Source organism: Ranitomeya imitator, chromosome 1 (assembly GCF_032444005.1).
Source record: "Ranitomeya imitator isolate aRanImi1 chromosome 1, aRanImi1.pri, whole genome shotgun sequence".
NCBI classification, from domain to species: Eukaryota; Metazoa; Chordata; class Amphibia; order Anura; family Dendrobatidae; genus Ranitomeya; species Ranitomeya imitator.
The window spans coordinates 352,658,772-352,684,057 of NC_091282.1; the positions used below are offsets into that span (position 1 = coordinate 352,658,772).

At 43.5% G+C, this 25,286-nt stretch overlaps 1 protein-coding gene across 2 annotated transcripts in view; it reads right to left on the bottom strand.

The window, feature by feature from the left end:
• ARHGEF40 (Rho guanine nucleotide exchange factor 40) overlaps positions 1–25,286 on the bottom strand; it is a 165,499-nt gene that overhangs the window by 79,289 nt on the left and 60,924 nt on the right. For both annotated transcript variants that reach the window (XM_069760341.1, XM_069760350.1), the window contains exons 9-13: positions 14,620–14,706; positions 11,882–12,009; positions 11,638–11,776; positions 9,542–9,604; positions 9,114–9,313 (exon numbers count right to left, since the gene is read on the bottom strand). In XM_069760341.1, the coding sequence (XP_069616442.1) occupies positions 9,114–9,313; positions 9,542–9,604; positions 11,638–11,776; positions 11,882–12,009; positions 14,620–14,706 (617 nt within the window). The remainder of the gene's footprint in view (positions 1–9,113; positions 9,314–9,541; positions 9,605–11,637; positions 11,777–11,881; positions 12,010–14,619; positions 14,707–25,286) is intronic.

Consider the following 25,286-nt stretch of genomic DNA (forward strand, 5'->3'; position numbering starts at 1 on the left):
GCCATACTTATGGTCTGTATGGCATGCAATTTTCTTTTCTCGTACTGTCTTGAGTTTCAGAGTGAAATCGCAGCATGCCGAATACAGCTGAGAAAAATACACTGCCTCAATGAATAACATTGGTCCAAGTGCAATCTGATTTTTTATCAGATTGCACTTATAAAAAATAGCAACATGCTGCAATTTGACTGCAAAATCGGATGGGTGCAAGAAAAAACGACCATCTGTATGGCATCCGATTTTTACGGATCTACTATATTATTGTCTAAGGGTCTCTTCGGTCTGTACTACTGTCTTTCTGTCTGTCACGGATATTCATTGGTCGCGGCCTCTGTCTGTCATGGAAATCCAATTCGCTGATTGGTCTCGCCAGCTGTCTGTCATGGCTGCCGCGACCAATCAGCGACGGCCACAGTCCGATTAGTCCCTCCCTACTCCCCTGCAGTCAGTGCCCGGCGCCCGCTCCATACTCCCCGCAGTCACCGCTCACACAGGGTTAATGCCAGCGGTAACGGACCGCGTTATGCCGCGGGTAACTCACTCCGTTACCGCCGCTATTAACCCTATGTGACCAAGTTTTTACTATTGATGCTGCCGATGCGCTCGCGCCTGCGGCCATCTTGCGTTCCCAGAGATGCATTGCGAAATTACCCAGAAGACTTAGCGGTCTCGCGAGTCTAGATACCACGTGGCTGCTATATACTACCTGGCCAGTGTTAGATACTATGTGGGCTGTGTTCTATACTGCGTGGGCCGCGTTATATACTACATGGCTGCTATATACTACGTGGGCAGTGTTATATACTATTTGGCTGTGTTCTATACTGCGTGCTATATACTATGTGGCCACTGTTAGATACTATGTGGGCTGTGCTATATATTACGTGGCCAGTGTTACATACTACGTGGGCTGTGGTATATACTGCGTGGCTGCTATATACTGCGTGGGCTGTGTTATATACTACATGGGCTGTGTTATTTACTGTGTGGCCTATATTAATGCATCGGGTATTCTACAATATGTATGTATGTATATAGCAGCCACATGGTATATACCACAGGCCACGTAGTACTTCTATATACTACATGGCCTGTTCTATATACTATGTGGCTGCCATATACATACATACATATTATAGAATACCCGATGCGTTAAAATCGGCCCACCATCTAGTCTACTATATAATTGTCTAAGGGTCACTTCAGTCTTTCTGTCCTTCTGACTTTCTGTCTGTCACGGATATTCATTGGTCGCGGCCTCTGTCATGGAATCCAAGTTGCTGATTGGTCTCGCCAGCTACCTGTCATGGCTGCCGCGACCAATCAGCGATGGCCACAGTCCGATTAGTCCCTCCCCTACTCCCCTGCAGTCACAGTGCCCGCTCCGTACTCCCTGTAGTCAGGGTCCCCGGCGCCCGCTCCATACTCCCCGCAGTCAGTGTCCCCGGCGCCCGCTCCATACTCCCTGCTCCATACTCCCCGCAGTCAGCGCCCGCTCCATACTCCCCTCCGGTCACACAGGGTTAATGCCAGCGGTAACGGACAGCGTTATGCCGCGGGTAACGCACTCCGTAACCGCTGCTATTAACCCTGTGTGACCAAGTTTTTACTATTGATGCTGCCTATGCAGCGTCAATAGTAAAAAGATCTAATGTTAAAAATAATAAAAAAACAAAAACCTGCTATTCTCACCTTCCATCGTCGGACGATGCGCTCGCGCCGGCCGCCATCTCCCTTTCCCAGAGATGCATTGCGAACTTACCCAGAAGACTTAGCAGTCTCACGAGACCGCTAAGTCATCTGGGTAATTTCGCAATGCATCCTGGGAACGGATCCCAGGGGTGAGTATATAACTATTTTTTATTTTAATTATTTTTTTTAACAGGGATATGGTGCACACACTGCTAAATACTGCGTGGGCAGTGTTATATACCTACGTGACTGGCCAATATACTACGTCGCTTGGCAATATATTACGCGACTGGGCAATATACTACGTGGCTCTGTGCTGAATACTACGTCGCTGGGCAATATACTACGTGACTGGGCAATATACTACATGGCTCTGTGCTGAATACTATGTCGCTGGGCAATATACTATGTGACTGGGCAATATACTACGTGACTGGCCAATATACTACGTCGCATATACTACGTGGCTGGGCAATATACTACGTGACTGGGCAATATACTACGTGGCTGGGCAATATACTACGTGACTGGGCAATATACTACGTGGCTGGGCAATATACTACGAGGTTGGGCAATATACTACGTGGGCAAGGCAATATACTATGTGGGCTGTGCAATATACTACGTGACTGAGCAATATACTACGTGGCTGTGCAATATACTACGTGGCTGGGCAATATACTACGTGACTGGGCAATATACAACGTGACTGGGCAATATACTACGTGGCTGGGCAATATACTACGTGGGCAAGGCAATATACTACGTGGGCTGGGCAATATACTACGTGGGTTGTGCAATATACAACGTGACTGGGCAATATACTACGTGGGCTGTGCAATATACTACGTGGGCTGTACAATACACTATGTGACTGGGCAATATACTACGTGGGCTGCATAATATACTACGTGGGCTGTGCAATATACTACGTGACTGGGCAATATACTACGTGGCTGGGCAATATACTACGTGGTTGGGCAATATACTACGTGGTTGGGCAATATACTACGTGGACTGGGCAATATACTACGTGGATATGCATATTCTAGAATACCCGATGCGTCCGAATCGGGCCACCATCTAGTACATTATAATTCTGTAAGGTGGGAAACTGTATATGGTTCTGTAAAACATTGATTTAACCTCTTCTCTCAGCCAATTTTTTCCTCTCCTCCTTCCAAAAAACATATATTTTTTTAATTTTTCCGTCGACAAAGCCATATGAGGGCTGTTGTTTTTGAAGGATGAGTTGTAGTTTTGAATGACACCATTTATTTTACCACTGCATGTACAGGAAAACTGGAAAAAAAATCCAAGTTTTTGCAATTATTTTATCCTGAATCATTAATCTCTAGGTCAGTATGATTACCTCAATACCAAACTAGTACAGATTCAAAAAAAATAAATAAATTTGTAAACAAAAATAAATTTCGGTTTTGTCATAATTTCTCGAGACGAGGATCATTTCTATCTTTCCATTGAGCTTTGTGAAGGTTTGTTTTTTTAGAGACTAGCCGTGGTTTTATTGATACTAATTTGACGTTTTGATTTCATTATTTTTAGGCAGGAATGGTGACCCAAAAAAAAAAAATCACAATTGTGGCGTTTTGTGCTTGTTTATCAATATGGCATTTACTGATTGGGTTAATAATTTTATAATTTGATGGATCACACCTTTATGCATGCTGTGATACCAAATACATTCATTTTTACTCTTTTTTAAATATCTTTATTTTTAATGGGGGGGACCGGCAGTGATTTTAAACTTTTAATTATTTTTTTATTTATATATATTTTGTAAAAAATTCAAATTATTGTTTTAGTCTCCACAAAGGACCATATACCATAGTATTGCAGTATATAGTGAAAATCACGGTCTCAATTGAAGCTTAGCCTATAGTTGAGCTTCAGAAGAGAAGGAAGATGACAGCAACTGGGGCCATCCGTAGGCGCTATAGCTATTCAATCATTCCTAGTGAGCTCTAGTGCTTGTTCTATTTAAATGCCACTGTAAGAGATTGACAGCAGCGTTTAAGTGGTTATCAGTCACAGATTAGATCTGACTGTGGCTGATGGAGACAGATGCCATCTGACTGATATAGCCGATATCTGCCATGTGTGGAGACAGCTTAGCTCCTGAGCACCACACACAAGATCACTCGCAATCATGCACGTAAAAAGGATATTGTGCTGCAGATTTAAAGGGAAATTGTCACTAGATTGATGCTACCCGAATCATAGACAGCGTGAATCAGAAACTGACTGCACGATTGCAGCAATGGCATGCAGGTATGTGTGTTAGGCTGGGATCACACTACAGCGAGATACGGCCGAGTCTCGCTGGTTAAAACCAAGCTCTGGCACCGGCACTCCGGAGCGGAGCGTGCGGCCGCACAGCAATACATGGAACTGCACGCTCCGTTCTGGAGTGCCGGTGCCAGAGCTTGCTTTTAACCAGCCTGACTCGGCCGTATCTCGCTGTAGTGTGACTCCGGCCATAGGCCGGCGTCACACTCGGCGTATAAAAATACGGTCCGTAATTTACGGCCGTAATATGCAGAAAAGTCCCCAAAATAGTGGTCCGTATCTCCTCCGTAGGCAGGGTGTGTCAGCGTATTTTGCGCATGGCATCCTCCGTATGTAAGGAAAGTTCCCCGGCTCGAGTTCATATGAGGACAACCAGCAGAGGGCGCATCACCGCTAATGAAGGTAACTACAGGTCATTGACCTACATTACCTTCATTCCCTGGGGTTTTACAGGCACGAGCACAGCTGCATTATAGCAGAGCTCCTGCCTGTAAAATATTTTAACCCCTTCAGATGGATTTACATCGTGGGACGTTACAGATCATCGAAAGGTATGTATATTGTTGGTTTATTATTTTTCCTTTGTTACAGAGCGAGGGTCTTCAGGTGGATTGAGAGAACAATAAAATATTCAAACAAACTGTGTGTTCATTTCATTAAAATAATTTTTAATAATGTGTGTGTTTTTTTAACCATTTCATGATATTGGATTAATAATGGATAGGTGTCAGAATTGATGCTTCTCCATTATTAATCTGGCTTAATGTCACCTTACAATAGCAAGGTGACATTAACCCTTCATTACCCCATATCCCACCGCTACACGGGAGTGGGAAGAGAGTAACCAAGTGCCAGAATAGGTGCATCTTCCAGATGTGCCTTTTCTGGGGTGGCTGGGAGCAGATGTTTTTAACCGGGGAGGGGAAGAGGGCAAAAACCGTGGACCCTCTCCAGGCTATTAATATCTGCCCTCAGTCACTGGCTTTACTACTCTGGCGGAGAAAATTGTGCGGGAGCCCACGCCAATTTTTTCCGCCATTTAACCCTTAAATTTAATAGCTAGAGCGCCCAAATTTTGCACATACACACTACTAACATTAGTAGTGTGGAATATGCAAAAAAATAGGGATATGAGATGGTTTACTGTATGTAAACCATGTCTCATATCATGCCGGGTTTAGGAAGGAGATAGCAAAAGCCGGCAATTGAATTACCGGCTTTAAAGCTATCTAGCGCTGTATGAAATATTAATATATATACATATATGTGTCTACTGACATATATATATATATATATATATATGTATATATATATATATATATATATATATATACCTATTCTATGTGTACACATTTATTCTACCTATTCTACTGTAAGCTGTCAGTGTGATTTTACTGTACACCGCGCTGAATTGCCGGCTTTTCTCTCTAACACCGCTGCGTATTTCTCGCAAGTTACACTGCTGGTCCGTGTGTAATCCGTATTTTTCTGGCCCCCATAGACTTTCATTGGCGGATTTTTTGCGCAATACGGTGACAAACGCAGCATGCTGCGATTTTCTACGGCCGTAGAAGACCGTATAATACGGATCAGTAAAATACGGCTGATAGGAGCAGGGGCATAGAGAAGCATTGTACCGTATGCAATCCGAATTTTCAGCACCCCTCTTACATCCGTAAAACACGGTAGTGTGACGCCGGCCTTAGAGTTCACTCCAACTTGCAATTAAATTGGACGCATGCAATCCAATTAAAAATCGGATTGCATTTGTACCAATTTATTCCTATACTTCTATTCTCAAGGGGTTTTATTTTTTCTGCTCACGATTGGACAGGAGAAAAAAAATTGCAGCGTGCTGTGATTGCATGCCAAATTCGGATCGTACGCACTCATATAAATCTATGGGTGCATGTGAAACATTGCACTGCACTCGGATATCACCTGAGTGCAGTGCGATTCCAACCGTTGCCTGCAGCAGAGGAGATAGAGAAATTAATTTCTCTGTCTCCGCCGGAGCTGTGCTGCGATTCTCTCACGTCAGAGGTTCAGCGGACAGAGCACGGATACTCGGATCACACTCGCAGCAGAGCAGGAACCGAGTGTTATTAACATATCGCATCCAATGCTCTTGCAAGTGTGACCCAAGTGTCACACTTGCAAGAATAATGCGAGAAACTCGCACGCCTCTCTTGCATCAATACCCGGCACTGCCGCCGGCACTTGGGACCGCAGCTTTCAGCTGCATGTATTTCTGTACAGGGGATTATAGAAAAAAGTTTAATAATGTGGTCTGCAATCGAGCAGAGAGGCTCCGATTCCTTCGGTCCTGTCTATGATTCGGGCAGTATGAATCTAGTGACATATTCCATTTATTAATTATGTATACATTCATAGCGTATGTTCCCATAGGATTTTTCTGCTGCAAAGGTTCTGTAGCGGAAAATGCGCAACAACTCTGCAGCGGTAAATAAATGATTCTGTTGCGGGAAAAGTGCTGATTTGCCGCACATTAAACCCTTTGCATTGCTAAAAGCTAAATTCACTGCAACAGCATAACATTTTGTAACATCAAATTCATACTGTTGATATAGTGATACACAGCGGATTTTTCCACTCGTAAATAACCAGCAGTTTTCCATATTTACCCTGTGCTCTCACACCCTAAAAGTCTTCCTTGCAACATTTTTTCTTCATGCAATAAAGTGTTAATAAAACATGACTCATTAGCCACAGGAAGAATTCCCAGCTAGCCAAAATAATGCCAAACCACATAATAGGAAATAGAAGAAGTCAGAGAAACGATGATAATGATATGTTGTGACTAAAAAACCAAAGAGGGAATGATCTGCTCTCCAACTTATAGGAAACTCAAGTAGGCTGTGAAATGTAATGTATGCATCATATACAGGATCATGTGCGCACACACAAATGGCTTTCTTTGTGACTGGTAAGCGTATGTGTCCACATTCAGGATTGCATCAGGATTTGGTCAGGATATTATGCAGGTAAAATCCTGACCAAATCTGCACCTGAGGTCACTGGCAGGTCACCTGCGCTGTCCTTGAGTTGTTTCTGCAATGTAAGGACATGCTGCGTTCTGAAAAGACGCGCCGCATGTCCGTTTCCGCGGGTCTGCTGCATGCATCTTTTAATGCATAGTGGAGACGGGATTTCATGAAATCCCCTCCACTGTGCTGTAACATCTGGACGCTACGTGTTTGACGCCGCGGCTCTACGCAGCGTCAAACACGCAGCGTTTCCTGAACGTGGAAACATACCGTAAGACTGAGGATACAGGACAATCATGAGATGTTATACCACATACAAGCATATGAAAAACAAATCGTGAATTCTATTTAGATGTCATCACAGACTTTAAAGGCTGAAACTCGTATCATCCATTGTTTTATAATGCTGATATCTGATCAACATCCAATATAAAGGGAATCTATCACCCCGGAACATATATGACCTATTAATATGGGCATACAGGTAACAGAAATGTTATACTAATCCTACCTGTATGCATCATATTGTTGTGGAGAAATGTTTTGTCTTTATGTTAATGATTTCATCCAGGCTCAGGGGGCATGTGGTGCCTGGAAGAAATCCCTGCACCCTGCCTTTATTATAATATTACCCACACCCATGCATTCCATTTACGGCCCCGGAATCCTGCGCCCTGCACTCCCTCAGAAATGCATACCTCATCCTGCCTTCTATGAGCACTGTATAGTGTAAATGCAACTTGAAAGAATCTGTCAACAGGATTTCACCCCCACCAAACCATTTAGGCCGGAGTCACACTACCGTATTACGTGGCCGAGTGCTATGCGGTAAAACATTGGATAACACTCGGCCCAGTGTTATTCTATGGGGCAGATCACATCTGTGATTATTTTTTCATGCTGATACGGCTTGAGAGAACAATCCCAGCATGCTGCAATTGGCAGCGAGACTCACCTCACACGCACGCATACAAGTCTATGGGTGTGAGTGAAACATTACACTGCTCTCGGATATTACCCGAGTGCAGTGTGATATACGCCGAGAGCAGAGGAGATGAAGAAATAAATTTCTCTGTCTCCTCCGCAGCTGTGCTCCGATCCTGGCGTGCGTGAGGATCCGAGCACAGTCCGTGAGCCTGAATTGGTCTGTGCGTGTAAGTATCTCTGGTGAAAACTGTCACCACACGTAAAGGAAACACTGACGTGTGGTAGATACAAAATAACAGAATCATACGGTATGTCTACATGGCTCCTACAGGGTCCTGCACATTTGCTGAAGCTCGAAGGTCAAATTATAGAAAGGCAATTAGAACAGAAATATGTTGAATTTAGGTACCTAATCTAATGAATATATATGTAATGCACATGTATTGGCACACACCACATATACATACACATTGTGTGCGCCAATACATATGCAGACATGATTATATGAATATTTAAATACATTACTGCTGTGCAGGGTATACTTACAAGGGCTCACTCATATGGTCGTCGATTCTCTCAATAGAATAGATCTGATTATGCTAATGCCACTCTGCTGGAGTTTGATCTGAGCGCCATCTTACTGTGATACGATTCTTTCAGATAGCAGCACAGGAGAAGACAGAGAACTTAATTTAGCCATCTTCTCCAGTATGTGTGTCCGGGGATGTCGCACTGCACTCAGATGACAGCCGAGTGCAGTCCGATGTTTCACATGCACTAATAGACTTGTATTGGTGCACGTGATATGATCGGAACCATTCGTAGCATGCTGCAATTGTATTTTCATGCCAAATCAGCATGAGAAAAAAAATTGCAGATCTACACTGCCCCATAGTATGACATTGGGCAGAGTGCTATGAAATGCAATGTATTGCATAAAACATTAGATTGCACTCGGCCGTGTTATATGCTTGTGCGAGCGAGCCCTAAAACTGAGGTATTTGGCATACAAATCAGCCAATTACTGTGTGCCCACCAAACAAAATAAAGTGTCACTTTTTTCTTGGCAAAGTACACTATGAAATTTAAACTTACCTTTCCATAGTCAGTGCAACAAATTTACAGGTTAGGTGGGATCCAGGTCTAATTAAAAAGATTGAAGAAGATGTTTCTCACCTCTTTCCCTCTGGTCTGGGGACTCCTCCCCAAGGTGCATCTGGACCTCTTCCATCACCCCTACTCAGAACATGACCACGTGGCGGGCTGCAGGTACGGTCAGCCAGCTCTCGGCTACTGACTTCCAGACCACGAATTCTAACACCGCCTTCTAGTCTGCGATTGTCTGTGTCTAGAACCGACAGCTCTAATTTTGGTATCTGCAGAAAGGAGTAAACGTGATTATTGTAGATATTGTCTCAAGTTTAAATAAGTCACTAAGTCAAAATCTAAAAACTGGCTACAATACAAAAACATGATGATCCTGGAGATAACAAAGCCAGACACCCACGAGTCTATCTCCTTCACAGGATACTGTCACCTTCATTAAAAGATAAATATTAATCATGACTACAATTTGCATGGCATGTTTTTTGTTGCTTACTTACATCTCGACTTTCTCCATGGATTTCTGTTCCATGTTCTTGTGCATCAAGTAGACCCTGAGAATCCTACAAGCATATGAAATGTTAACTAGGGGAAACAATTTTACCTAACAACTGGGGGGAGTGGATCCGTAGAAGTTCGAGTTTTGGTCCCTGACCTTTATTCCAAAGTTCGGTTTGGGTATTAGAACTATACCCAAACTTGAACCAGAACCCGAACCTCATTGAAAACAATGGGGACTCGATCTTTTGAGCTGGAAAATATTCTCTTTCTCTTCTCCCAGACTTCCCCTGGTACTCCGAACATTGCAATGGACTTCCAGGAGAAATCCCTGTTCGGCGTTTGGTACGGTGCACTAACTATCCGGTACGAACTCCGAACTTTTAAGTTCAGGTTCGCTCATCTCTACTAGCAACGTACTATTCACTTCAATGGTTTCCATGGTTATAGGATTAATCAATAGGTAAAACACACTAAATATTTATACAAAGTTGTAATTAATCTAATGTGACTTAAATGTCATTATTTACCTTAAAACAACATCATGCTGCCTGACCCCCCAAAATTTTGGGCTTAAGACAGAAATTTTTGCTTCAGTCAAACCAATATTAATCCAACTAATAAACAGAAGTCAGTTTGTTGAGAGTGGAACAGCAGCCACCAAGATAAAGGAACATTTTTAAAGGGAATGTATCATTAGAAAGGACCCATTGTTTAAGTCCGGTTTTAACTAGAGATGAGCAATTATGTTCGGCTCCCTCCTTATTCGGCAAGCTATAGGGCCTATCGAAGAAGCTGCAGAGGGAACCCGGATACCTGGATCGCTCCCAATAATCAGGTGTCCGGCGCCAACCTGAACACAAGCAGGGATTGCCTGCTTGTTAGGGAAACCCCACATGTATTCAGGCTGTCTAGCAGCGGCAAATCATGCAGCTGTGGGGACTCAAACATAATCTCAGAGCACACCCAAAATACTCAGAGAACACCTGAGCATGCTCGGAAAACTCGCGTAAGGAGCACACTCGCTCATCACTAATCTCTACTGATCATCAGATCCCTCGGCCAGCAGGGAGCTGGACGTTAGGCAGGAGGTAGGGAATGCGGACTTTTGTTCTAGTAATACACGTCATCCCCACACCTGTCGCTGCACATGACCCCATAACAGCTCAGTTGTTGGGCTTAAAGGGACACTGTCACCTGAATTTGGAGGGAACAATCTTCAGCCATGGAGGCGGGGTTTTGGGGTTTTTGATTCACCCTTTCCTCACCCGCTGGCTGCATGCTAGCTGCAATATTGGATTAAAGTTCATTCTCTGTCCTCCATAGTACACTCCTTTGCAAGGCAAGATTGCCTTGTGCAGGCATGTACTACGGAGGACAGAGAATGAACTTCAATCCAATATTGCAGCCAGCATGCAGCCAGCGGGTAAGGAAAGGGTGAATCAAAAACCCCAAAACCCCGCCTCCATGGCTGAAGATTGTTCCCTCCAAATTCAGGTGACAGTGTCCCTTTAAAAAGCCAAGAGAAAAACACTCCTGAGTCCAGACGACACCGACCCCATCACAAATGGGCTTACCATTGGCCCTGCACTCACAAACACAAACCTTCCACTTCCACAGGCAACCCTTGCTGGCTGAGTATTTACTGACCCCCTGGTCTCTCCTATCCATAGAGAACAGCAGACTTTAACACTTTACTTCCCTCTGCTAATCACCAAGATGCGCCAACTGCATTAACCTTTTACTCCTCTGCCTCATGCAATCCTTGTATCCCTAAATGTCCCATCTACATACACCCCTTACATCCCAAAGTCCTCTTCTGACAACCCCTGTATCTTCGGTTCCCTTCTAAAATTAGGGGTGGGCAGCATCGCTAAATGGTAAGAAATATATACTTGGAGGGAACAAGGACATTAATACAAAGGAAAAAGAGGGAAGACTGGGGAAACTAGGCTTCCCATAGCGACCCATTTACGCATTTGATATTGACAGTATTGCTCTTTTTCTGTCTCATCAACCAGTATTTCTGTAGCCTTATATGACTATTTTACTATTAAACAGTACAGCTGAATGTTCTTCTCAACAACATAGAGCATACCTCAAGGGTTCGGTTTCGATACTCAGGGGATGGCAATTTTGCCTCCAGCTCTTGGAGTTTTTGGTTTGACAACTGGACTAGTCGATGTAGAGCCTCATCAACCCTCTCATACAAGTCAAAGGTAACCGGGTCATGAAGTCTGTTGAACGTAAGCAAAACGAATATTCCTAACCTCAATTTTTCTGAATATTTCTGGATGGAATTGAGCTTCCTGGCTGACATTAAAACATGGCTCCAGGATTACCTCAGATAAGGTGATTTCTGGATACTTGCTACCAGAGTGCCCCCATCCCTCTGCAGCCTTTGAAGCTTCTCATCCGTCAGTGCTTTCTTCATGGCATCTCGATGATGAGAAATCAGCCACTGATTATCCTAGCACATAAAAAAATGTAATGTAATTTCTAGAGGAAAAGGAAACATGATTATTTACTACAGACTGATAAGCTTTCTCTCCTAAGATTCCCTTTACATGAATCAAATGGCAGTAAATGACTGATGATCGGTTAATATTTACCAATGGGTTGTCATTGAAAACAGGCAGACCATGCTATACGATGTGCATTAAATGATTCTGCTGATTTTCAAGCAGAAAATTGAGAACATCAGAGACAATTTTAGTAAACAACCCCCAGAACCCTTCCTCCCAACTACCCAGCCCTCCACCTCCAAAACCAACTTCTCCACCATTACAGAAGACGGACTCTCCACTCTACTCTCAAGATCGCATCTCACCACCTGTGCACTTGACCCACTCCCATCCCACTTCATCCCAAACCTCACCACAGTCTTCATCCCAACCCTAACCCATCTCTTTAACCTATCACTAACAACTGGCATTTTCCCCTCAAGCTTTAAACATGCCACAATCACACCTATCCTCAAAAAGCCCTCTCTTGACCCATCCTCTGTATCTAGCTATCGCCCTATATCACTTCTCCCCTTTGCCTCAAAACTACTGGAACAACATGTCCATATTGAACTGTCCTCCCATCTATCTTCCTGCTCCTTCTTCGACCGCTTTCAATCAGGCTTCCGGTCACACCACTCCACTGAAACTGCCCTAACTAAGGTCACCAATGACCTATTAACCGCCAAGAGCAAGCGACACTACTCTGTCCTCCTCCTCCTGGACCTGTCCTCTGCCTTTGACACAGTGGACCATTCCCTGCTGCTGCAGACCCTCTCATCCCTTGGCATCACAAAATTGGCCCTATCCTGGATCTCATCATACCTAACTGACCGTACATTCAGCGTCTCCCACTCACACACCACCTCCTCACCTCGCCCCCTATCTGTCGGAGTCCCGCAAGGTTCAGTTCTAGGACCCCTGCTCTTCTCCATCTACACCTTTGGCCTGGGACAGCTCATAGAATCTCACGGCTTTCAGTATCATCTCTATGCTGACGACACACAGATCTACATCTCTGGACCAGATATCACCTCCCTACTAACCAGAATCCCTCAATGTCTGTCCGCTATTTCATCCTTCTTCTCCACTAGATTTCTAAAACTTAACATGGACAAAACAGAATTCATCATCTTTCCCCCATCTCACGCGATCTCCCCAACGAACCTATCCATTACAGTAAACGGCTGCCCACTCTCCCCAGTCCCACAAGCCCGCTGTCTTGGGGTAATCCTTGACACTGATCTCTCCTTTAAACCACATATCCAAACCCTTTCCACTTCCTGCCGCCTCCAACTCAAAAATATTTCACGGATCCGCACATTCCTAAACCAAGAATCTGCAAAAACCCTAGTCCATGCCCTCATCATCTCCCGCCTTGACTACTGTAACCTCCTGCTCTGTGGCCTCCCCTCTAACACTCTTGCACCCCTCCAATCTATTCTAAACTCTGCTGCCCGACTAATCCACCTGTCCCCCCGCTATTCCCCGGCCTCTCCCCTCTGTCAATCCCTGCACTGGCTCCCCATCACCCAGAGACTCCAGTACAAAAGCCTAACCATGACATATAAAGCCATCCACAACCTGTCTCCTCCATACATCTGTGACCTCGTCTCCCGGTACTTTCCTGCACGCAACCTACGATCCTCACAAGATCTCCTTCTCTACTCCCCTATTATCTCCTCTTCCCACAATCGCATACAAGATTTCTCTCGTGCATCCCCCCTACTCTGGAATGCTCTACCACAACATATCAGACTCTCGCCTACCATCGAAACCTTCAAAAAGAACCTGAAGACCCACCTCTTCCGACAAGCCTACAACCTGCAGTAACCACCGATTGACCAAACCGCTGCACGGCCAGCTCTACCCTCACCTACTGTATCCTCACCCATCCCTTGTAGATTGTTAGCCCTCGCGGGCAGGGTCCTCTCTCCTCCTGTACCAGTTGTGACTTGTATTTTTCAAGATTATTGTACTTGTTTTATTATGTATACCCCTCCTCACATGTAAAGCGCCATGGAATAAATGGCGCTATAATAATAAATAATAATAATAATAATAATAATAATCTGTAGTGGATTGTTCAGTGCGTATATGATGCCATTGTTCTCGGCAAGAAAACTACTTAATCCAATGAATATGCGTTTTGCTCATTCATCGGGTGATTGTTAGCTTGTTTACATCGCAACATTATGGTGAAAAGAGAGTTCCTAGAATAATCTTTCAGTGTAGGTGTAACAAAGTAGTACTTTTTTCTTTTAAAAAAATGTGTTGTTAGAGAGACCACAGTCAACCAGCTACTATGAATATAGCTGCCTAAAAACATGAGAGAAAAGTTGTCCAAAGCCGAGTATCTCATGTATGGGATCAATCATTTGGGATTTAAGAAAAAAAACATCCTTCTTGGCAAAAGTCACTAACTAAAATACAGTCAAAATAAAAACATCATAATGAAAAGATTCACTATTGTTTTTGCATGTAACAGTATATCATCTACCTTCATTGGTGAAAAACAATATTTTTAACAACTTTAGCAAACTAAATCTTTATTTTTAAAAAATAGAATGGCTAACCTCAGTGCTGTCAGCTAATACTTCTTGTGTCACCTTCTCCAGGGAGTCAAGCACATCACAGCACAAAGAGTGGAGCCGCCACAAAGACTACAAAAGGCAGAAAAGATGAAGAATGGATGACTATAAAATACTGTTATATTATTTTACATTGGACTGTAAACTAATGATCATTGTCTTCTAAAATCTCCATCTGATGGCAAAGGAGCTTTCTAATTCTAAACATGAATTGCATATTTATAGTGCATGGGGGCCTTTCAAATCCATAAAACATATATCCCTGAACTGAAACTTTTCAAACATTTGTCTGGTAATCTGGGTCGCTTCATATCAGCTTTCCTATTTTTAAGCAAGATCAACAATAAAGAGGAAAAAGCCTGCTTGCCCATCTATCAGACACTTTACTTCTCCATTAAGTGACTAATGGAATCCCTACTAAAATTTTCAGTGCAGCAGCGATTAGATGGAATATCAGCCTAAAGGTACCTTCACACATAACTATTTCGTTACCGATATCGTTGCAACGTCACGCTTTTTGTGACGTAGCAACGATATCGTTAACAAAATCGTTATGTGTGACAGCGACCAATGATCAGGCCCCTGCTGGGAGATCGTTGGTCGCTGGGGAATGATCAGGACCTTTTTTTGGTCGCTGATCACCCGCTGTCATCTCTGGATCGGCGTGTGTGACACCGATCCAGAGATGTGTTCACTGGTAACCAGGGTAAATATCGGGTTACTAAGCGCAGGGCCACGCTTAGTAACCCGATATTTACCCTGGTTACCATTGTAAAAGTAAAAAAAAAAACAGTACATACTCACATTCCGATGTCTGTCACGTCCCCCGACGTCAGCTTCCCGTACTGACTGTCAGCGCCAGGCCGTAAAGCAGAACACAGCGGTGACGTCACCGCTGTGCTCTGCTTTACGGCCGGCGCTGACACAGTCAGTACGGGAAGCTGACGTTGGGGGACGTGACAGACATCGGAATGTGAGTATGTACTGTTTTTTTTTTTAAACTTTTACAATGGTAACCAGGGTAAATATCGGGTTACTAAGCGCGGCCCTGTGCTTAGTAACCCGATATTTACCCTGGTTACCCGGGGACTTCGGCATCGTTGAAGACAGTTTCAACGATGCCGAAGTCTTTCCCCTGATCGTTGGTCGCTGGAGAGAGCTGTCTGTGTGACAGCTCCCCAGCGACCACACAACGACTTACCAACGATCACGGCCAGGTCGTATCGCTGGTCGTGATCGTTGGTAAGTCGTTTAGTGTAACGGTACCTTAAGACATCAGTTTACAACTGTTGCTAATAGTTGTCTATGGAGAGGAAAGGAGGAGGAAGGAGCTGCTGTGCAGGAAAATACTAAAAGCAGCAGCCTGTGTGTCTAAGGCTATATGCACACGATGCGCTTTTGATGCGTTTTTTTACACACGTAAATGGTCCAAAAACGCAATGGAATACTTATGCAAGGTAATACAATGACAATCCTGAAGTGCTGTGCACATGATCACTCAGTAAATTTCCATCCGTATTTGCAGAGTTTTATTTTCTGCAGCATGTCAATTCTTTTTACGTTTCTGCAGCGTTTTTGACTCATTGACTTCAACTAGTCTGTCTAATCTTACAGACACCTCTACATTACTAACCTGTGGGCTTGATGTCACCTGACATCAAGCCCACAAATATGAACCCCACTTGCCACTGCTACAGGACAAATGGGAAGAGCGAAGTTAAGTGCCAGAATTGGCACATCTATAAGATGCACCATTTCTGGGGGGCTGAGAGCTGATGTTTTTAGCCTGGGGGGGGGTGAAAATATCCATGGCCCCTTCCCAGTCTATTAATACCAGCCCGCAGCTGTCTGCCTAGCCTTTGCTGGTTTGATTTTCTAGGGGGACCCCATATTGATTTTTCTTCTGGGGTTCCCCTGTAAACTAGCCAGTAAAGGCTAAGCAAATAGATGTGAGCTGACGTTAATAGTCTGGGAACCTTTGGCTATTGGCTCCTTCCCAGAATATTAGCAACAGCCCTTATCCGTTGGCTTTCCCTCTGCTGGTTATGAAAATAATTCGGAAGCCCACACAACTTAATAAAAACATTTTTTTTTAAATAAACATTTCACGCAGATTTCTGACAGTTGATGTTTTGTTACAGCATATGTAGGTTAATTATGTTAATACCCCTACATTGGCTGGTGACTGTGTGTGTGTGTCTTTATTTAATATTAATGAGGGTATCTGGCTGAAGAGGTTGAACAAGGAAACAACATCACAATTCTTTTTTTTTCAATAATATATCTTTATTTAGCTCTATGGATTTTCGAAAACGCATGCAAAAATGCATAACAAACGTACGTATTTCTGCTGCATTTTTCTGCCAAGAGATGCAGAAACCTTGCAGAAATTTCTGCAAGCAAATATGCAACGTACGCACATAGCCTAAGAGTGCTTTCAGCATTTTGGCAGTTTGTTGGTCCCGTCTGGGCTTAATTCCGACCCCCATCCCCCGCAAAATGATATATGGGCATATGAGCTGATGAAGCCATATAGACTATAATGGTGCCGACAGTGAGAACAGTGTGCTCTGTCTGTCCTGCCTCACTTTCGATAGCATACATCTAATGGAGACGGACATCCACACACAGTCTACTACGTTTGAGTGTCTGCATTCAGTAGGCGTACAGGGTAGAAGGATCTGAAATCAGACAAGTGAGGAGAAGAATCTATGTCTAGATAGGAAAGAGAAGAAGGATCTGCATCCAGACAAGAGATAGAGGAAAATGATCTGTATTCAGGCAAGAGACAGAGAGAGCGCTAAAAGAATCTGCAGACAAACAGGAGAGAGAATCTGCATCAAGAGAAGAGAAGGATCTCCATCCAGAGGGGAGAGCGAGTAGAAAAATCAGGAAAGAGAAGAGAAGGATCTGCTTTCAGAGAGGAAAAAAGAGAAGGATCTGCATCAAGAGGAGAGGATATTCATCCAGATTTAAAAGAGAGAAGGATCTGCATCCATACATGAGAGACATAAGAAGGATCAGCATTCAGACAGAAGACAGAGGATAAAGATCTGCATCCAGACAGAATAGAAAGGGAATGGATCTGCATCCAGGCAGGAAAGAGAAGAGAAGTATCTGCAAACAGAAAATAGAAAGGGTAAAAAAAAATCTAGAGTAGACTTGGATAAAGTGCAGTCCATGGGCCACATCTGGCCATTTATCTGTTCCAGTCAAGCACTCAGACTGAAACAACCAAAGGATCGAAACAGTGGCGTGCAAGCAGCACCGTACCCTCCCCGGCCTGCCATCCATCCGCTGCTTGCTGTCACTGCTTTTTGCATCCTCTGGTTGCAGACCGCAGTGAATACATTGGTGGAAAACGGCTCTATGTTTCAACAATCAGCGTGTGGAGACAGCAGACACAATGTTGTCATTTCATTGCGTCAGCTGTGTACTGTGGAAAGTCAGTGCATCAGATAGCAGATCGCAGTGGGAACGGGAGCAAGATGAGCATGTGTTGTTTTTTTTTCTTCATGCGTTTGGGATATCTTTATGTATATAGTGGGCTCATGCGGTATATAGGGGGCTCATGCAGTATATAAGAGCCTATGTGGGGTTCATGCAGTATTTACGATGCTATGTGGGACTCATACTGTATTTTGGAGGCTATGTAGAGCTCATAATGTATTTACAGTGGGTACAGAAAGTATTCAGACCCTTTTAAATTTTTCACTCTTTATTTCACTGCAGCCATTTGGTAAATTCAAAAAAGTTTTTTTCACATTAATGTACACTCTGCACCCCATCTTGACTAAAAAACAAACTGAAATGTAGATTTTTTTTTTTACATACATCAGATAGGGATTATATACATTAGATAGGACTGCTCTATTATGGGTATACCTTGGCGATTGGTGGAGCAGGTTAACATACATTTTTTGCAAAAAAACGTATTAACTAAATACCCTGCATTTTTTTCATTTTTTGACTAGCACTTGCTTATTTACTGTGACTTTTTTTACAACAGAGTATTTTTTGACCTCTCTGTGCGTTTTTGTGTCTTCAAGTTCTTTGGTGGTGTGAACAGGTTCCTACAGACTTGTTCACTATGCAAGTAGCCCATGTGTTTTTGGTTCTACAATTGTTCTCTTGTTTCTACAAGACTGGGAGTCCACCACTCCTCTGTGGGTCATTTGCATTGTAGCTGTTCCATCCAGCACGTCCACATGGATATTTTTTCTCTCTGAACCCTGCTTATACAGGTACTATACAGATGATCAGGGTTTTAAATACATCAGATAGGGATTATATACATTAGATAGGACTGCTCTATTATGGGTATACCTTGGCGATTGTTGGAGCAGCTTAACATACATTTTTTTGCAAAAAAAACGTATTAACTAAATACCCTGAATTTTTTTCATTTTTTGACTAGCACTTGCTTATTTACTGTGACTTTTTTTTTACAACAGAGTAGTTTTGACCTCTCTGTGCGTTTTTGTGTCTTGAAATGTAGAATTGTTTGCAAATTTAATAAAAAAGAAAAACTGAAATATCACATGGTCATAAGTATTCAGACCCTTTGCTCAGACTCTCATATTTAAGTCACATGCTGTCCATTTCATTGTGATCCTCTTTGAGATGGTTCTACTCCTTCATTGGAGTCCAGCTGTGTTTAATTAAACTGATAAGACTTGATTTGGAAAGGCACACACCTGTCTATATAAGAGCTCACAGTGCATGTCAGACCAAATGAGAATCATGAGGTCAAAGGAACTGGCCAAGGAGCTCAGAGACAGAACTGTGGCAAGGCACAGATTTGGCCAAGGTTACAACAGAATTTCTGCAGTACTCAGGGTTCCTCAGAGCACAGTGGCCTCCATAATCCTTAAATGGAAGAAGCTTTGGACCACCAGGAGTCTTGCTAGACCTGGCCGTCCAGCCAAACTGAGCAATCGTGGGAGAAGAGCATTGGAGAGAGAGGTAAAGAAGAGCCCCAAGATCACTGTGGCTGAGCTCCAGACATGCAGTAGGGAGATGCGAGAAAGTTCCACAAAGTCAACTATCACTGCAGCCCTCCACCAGTTGGGCCTTTATGGCAGAGTGGCCCGATGGAAGCCTCTCCTCAGTGCAAGACATATGAAAGCCCACATAGAGTTTGCTAAAAAAACACATGAAGTACTCCCAGACTATGAGAAATAAGATTCTCTGGTCTAATGAGACGAAGATGGATCTTATTGGTGATAATTCTAAGCGGTATGAGTGAAGAAAACCAGGCACTGCTCATCACCTTCCCAATATAATCCCAACAGTGAAACATGGTGGTGGCAGCATCATGCCATGGGGGTGTTTTTCAGCTGCAGGGACAGGACGACTGATTGTAATTGAAGGAAACATGAATGCGGCCAAGTACAGAGATATCCTGGATGAAAATCTCTTCCAAAGTGCTCTGGACCGCAGACTTGGCCGAAGGTTCCCCTTCAACAAGACAATGACCCTAAGCACACAGCTAAAATAACAAAGAAATGGCTTCAGAACAACTCTGTGACCATTCTTGACTGGCCCAGCCAGAGCCCTGACCTAAACCCAATTGAGCATCTCTGGAGAGACCTGAAAATGGCTGTCCACCAACGTTCACATCCAACTTGAGGGAACTGGAGAGGATCTGCAAGGAAGAATGGCAGAGGATCCCCAAATCCAGGTGTGAAAAACTTGTTGCATTATTCCCAAGAAGACTCATGGTTGTACTAGCTAAAAAGGGTGCTTCTACTCAATACTGAGCAAAGGGTCTGAATACTTATGATGACCATGTGATATTTCAGTTTTTCTTTTTAATAAATTAGCAAAAATGTCTACATTTCTGTTTTTTTCAGCCAAGATGGGGTGCAGAGTGTACATTAATGAGGAAAACAATGAACTTTTTTGAATTTACCAAATGGCTGCAATTAAACAAAGAGTGAAAAATGTACAGGGGTCTGAATACTTTTCATACCCACTGTATATAGGGGGGCTCATGCTGTATGTAAGAGGCTATGTAGGGCTTATACTGTTTATCAGAGGCTACGTGGGGCTCATACTGTGTATAGAAGGCTATGTGGGGCTGATGCTGTATACAGTAGGCCATGTGGGGTCATACTGTATATAAGATGCTATGTGGAGCTCATAATGTACATAGGGAGGCTATGTGGGGCACATGCTGTATATAAGTGTCTATGTGGGCCACATGTTGTACATAAGAGGCTATATGGGGCACATGCTGTAAAAAAGAGGCTATGTGGAGGTTTATGCTGTATATTGGGTGGCTACATGGGACTCAGGCTGTATATAGGGGCCTATGTGGGGCACATGCTTTATAACAGAGGCTACGTTGGCCACGTGCTGTATATCAGAGGCTATGTGGGGCACATGCAATATATTAGAGGCTATATGGGGCAGACGCTGTATATCAGAGTTTACATGGGGCAGATGCTGTCCATGGGGCGCAATGTGGGGACTCATACTCTATAGAAGACGCTATGTGGGGGCTCATACTGTGTAGAGGAGGCAATGTGGCTCTTGCTGTATACAGAGAGGTATCAAGGAGGGAAAGGTATCCAGCAACAGGTCCATCAGTGAATAATTGTTTAAAAGCAAAAATCTTTAATGTGTAACTTGGTTAAAATTATGGTATAAAACCATTAGTTTAGAAAAAATGCAAGTAACCTGGCTTCATGCGTTTCAAACCGACTGGTTCTTAACCATAGTTCAGAGTGTTCTCTGGTAGGCTTTTCTTGTCTTGATGAAGAAGTGTGTAGTACTTCGAAACGCGTAGACTAAATAAAGAATAACTGCATGTACTTTCTGTATGGATTTGGATTTATTGTATGGGATACAAGCAGCGCAAATTATCCACAAATCCTCCTTATCTATGTCAACCATCTGGCGTGGACAGGGAGAAGACGACCAGGGGTTGCGCTGGACAAGTTGGGTCTCTTCTTGTGGTCTCCCGTTAAGATTTTCAAAAATTGCTCTGAAACACCGGTGTGTTTCAGAGTAAAATATACCTGGCTGCAATCAAACAGCGAAGCTCTGATTTATGTTGTCGTAGTTATAATAATAATCTTTATTTTTACATAGTGCTAACATATTCCGCAGCGCTTTACAGTTTGTACACATTATCATCGCGGTCTCCATTAGGGCTCACAATCTAGCTTCCCTATCAGTATGTCTTTGGAATGTGGGAGGAAACCAGAGGACCTGGAGGAAACACGGGGAGACCGTACAAACTCCTTGCAGATGTTGTACATGATGGGATTAGAACGGAGACTCCAGTGCTGCAAGGCTGCAGTGCTAACCACTGAGCCACCGTGCTGTAGTTCCAGCAGCAAGAAAGCAGTGACAAGTTCTTTTTAATTAAAATAGCTACTACCAGATTAATTTGATTAAAAGTTTTGAACATATTCCCTTATGTAGCCTCTGACCGCAGGCTAAAATGCAATGTGAACATAGCCTTACAGTGAAAAAAGGATTCATTTCTCAATTGCTGCATTGGTGGACGCAGGAAACCATGAGTGTATGCTGCTGCCACTAGGAGGCTGACACTATGCAATAAAAACAAGTTAGCTCCCACCGACCAGAACAATCAGTTTAGCTTAGTGTCAATAGGAGGCAGACATGGGTCTTTCATTATACCCATATCTACATTGGTTTTGGTTGTGAACAGTCACACTGTTATCCCATGTAGAGACAGAGAGTAAGGCGTGGGCTTCTGTCTAACTGGCAGGAGACCACAGCCCCTAACACATCAAGAGTGTTCAGGTGATCCGAGAAATGGTTCTGGCCCCCTACTCCTGCCCGCTCGCCCACTATAGCTTGTTATTATCCAACAGTCTAATCCACATTAGATCCTCTCTGACACCCTCCCTCCAAGAAACTATGTAAAAAAAATAATAATTAAAATATATAAAAATAATTAATAAATAAATACAAAAATATTTAGAATTGAGAGTCCTCAGTGGTTGATACCTTTTAATGGCTAACTGAAAAGATGGTAACAAATTGCAAGCTTTCGAGACTACATACGTCTCTTCATCAGGCAAAGACTAAAACAAATTCTGAAGAATCACATATTTATGCACAACATAGTTGTGCATAAATATGTGATTCTTCAGAATTTGTTTTAGTCTTTGCCTGATGAACACACCTAAGTATATCCCATATATAGGGTCATGAAGCAAACGCCAGATAAATCACCAAAAAAGAATACCTTCACATACGGCCAATAAAATCCACATAATCTTTATTAAACATATTTAAAAACAATGATATAAGTACAATAGGTATATAACCATAGGCACAGGTAACAACAGGTGGGTAACCCTGGTAGTAACTCCAAACAACGCATATACAGTGGGGCAAAAAAGTATTTAGTCAGTCAGCAATAGTGCAAGTTCCACCACTTAAAAAGATGAGAGGCGTCTGTAATTTACATCATAGATAGACCTCAACTATGGGAGACAAACTGAGAAAAAAAAATCCAGAAAATCACATTGTCTGTTTTTTTATCATTTTATTTGCATATTATGGTGGAAAATAAGTATTTGGTCAGAAACAAACAATCAAGATTTCTGGCTCTCACAGACCTGTAACTTCTTCTTTAAGAGTCTCTTCTTTCCTCCATAGTGGATGCTTTCCTGAAACGGAAAGTACTTGCAAGCAGCATAATACAAAGAATAGCAGGTTTACCCAGAATCCTTTGCAGTAGGCGGAGCTATGTGGAAACACGTGTCCACAGGTAGGAATTGGTTGGCTGTGTAAATTTAGAAACTAATCCGCAGCATTGCACGCTTGGCGGTTCCAAGCGCTGTGGATTAGACAGGGGTGGAAAGAGATGATTTGCATAGCTCCGCCTACTGCAAAGGATTCTGGGTAAACCTGCTATTCTTTGTATTATGCTGCTTGCAAGTACTTTCCGTTTCAGGAAAGCATCCACTATGTATTTCCTTTAAGTAGAGGGCTTTTCGGTCTCTTTCGTCCCGCTACATTTAGCCCAACTTGGGTCTCTCCCTAAGGTGGCTAGCATGTATGTATCGCTTGCTCACCGAGCCCCACTCCATACAGCCAACCAATTCCAGCCCTGTGCTGATGAGGGCCTAAAGCCCGAAACACGTGTCCACAGGTAGGAATTGGTTGGCTGTGTAAATTTAGAAACTAATCCGCAGCATTGCACGCTTGGCGGTTCCAAGCGCTGTGGATTAGACAGGGGTGGAAAGAGATGATTTGCATAGCTCCGCCTACTGCAAAGGATTCTGGGTAAACCTGCTATTCTTTGTATTATGCTGCTTGCAAGTACTTTCCGTTTCAGGAAAGCATCCACTATGTATTTCCTTTAAGTAGAGGGCTTTTCGGTCTCTTTCGTCCCGCTACATTTAGCCCAACTTGGGTCTCTCCCTAAGGTGGCTAGCATGTATGTATCGCTTGCTCACCGAGCCCCACTCCATACAGCCAACCAATTCCAGCCCTGTGCTGATGAGGGCCTAAAGCCCGAAACACGTGTCCACAGGTAGGAATTGGTTGGCTGTGTAAATTTAGAAACTAATCCGCAGCATTGCACGCTTGGCGGTTCCAAGCGCTGTGGATTAGACAGGGGTGGAAAGAGATGATTTGCATAGCTCCGCCTACTGCAAAGGATTCTGGGTAAACCTGCTATTCTTTGTATTATGCTGCTTGCAAGTACTTTCCGTTTCAGGAAAGCATCCACTATGTATTTCCTTTAAGTAGAGGGCTTTTCGGTCTCTTTCGTCCCGCTACATTTAGCCCAACTTGGGTCTCTCCCTAAGGTGGCTAGCATGTATGTATCGCTTGCTCACCGAGCCCCACTCCATACAGCCAACCAATTCCAGCCCTGTGCTGATGAGGGCCTAAAGCCCGAAACACGTGTCCACAGGTAGGAATTGGTTGGCTGTGTAAATTTAGAAACTAATCCGCAGCATTGCACGCTTGGCGGTTCCAAGCGCTGTGGATTAGACAGGGGTGGAAAGAGATGATTTGCATAGCTCCGCCTACTGCAAAGGATTCTGGGTAAACCTGCTATTCTTTGTATTATGCTGCTTGCAAGTACTTTCCGTTTCAGGAAAGCATCCACTATGTATTTCCTTTAAGTAGAGGGCTTTTCGGTCTCTTTCGTCCCGCTACATTTAGCCCAACTTGGGTCTCTCCCTAAGGTGGCTAGCATGTATGTATCGCTTGCTCACCGAGCCCCACTCCATACAGCCAACCAATTCCAGCCCTGTGCTGATGAGGGCCTAAAGCCCGAAACACGTGTCCACAGGTAGGAATTGGTTGGCTGTGTAAATTTAGAAACTAATCCGCAGCATTGCACGCTTGGCGGTTCCAAGCGCTGTGGATTAGACAGGGGTGGAAAGAGATGATTTGCATAGCTCCGCCTACTGCAAAGGATTCTGGGTAAACCTGCTATTCTTTGTATTATGCTGCTTGCAAGTACTTTCCGTTTCAGGAAAGCATCCACTATGTATTTCCTTTAAGTAGAGGGCTTTTCGGTCTCTTTCGTCCCGCTACATTTAGCCCAACTTGGGTCTCTCCCTAAGGTGGCTAGCATGTATGTATCGCTTGCTCACCGAGCCCCACTCCATACAGCCAACCAATTCCAGCCCTGTGCTGATGAGGGCCTA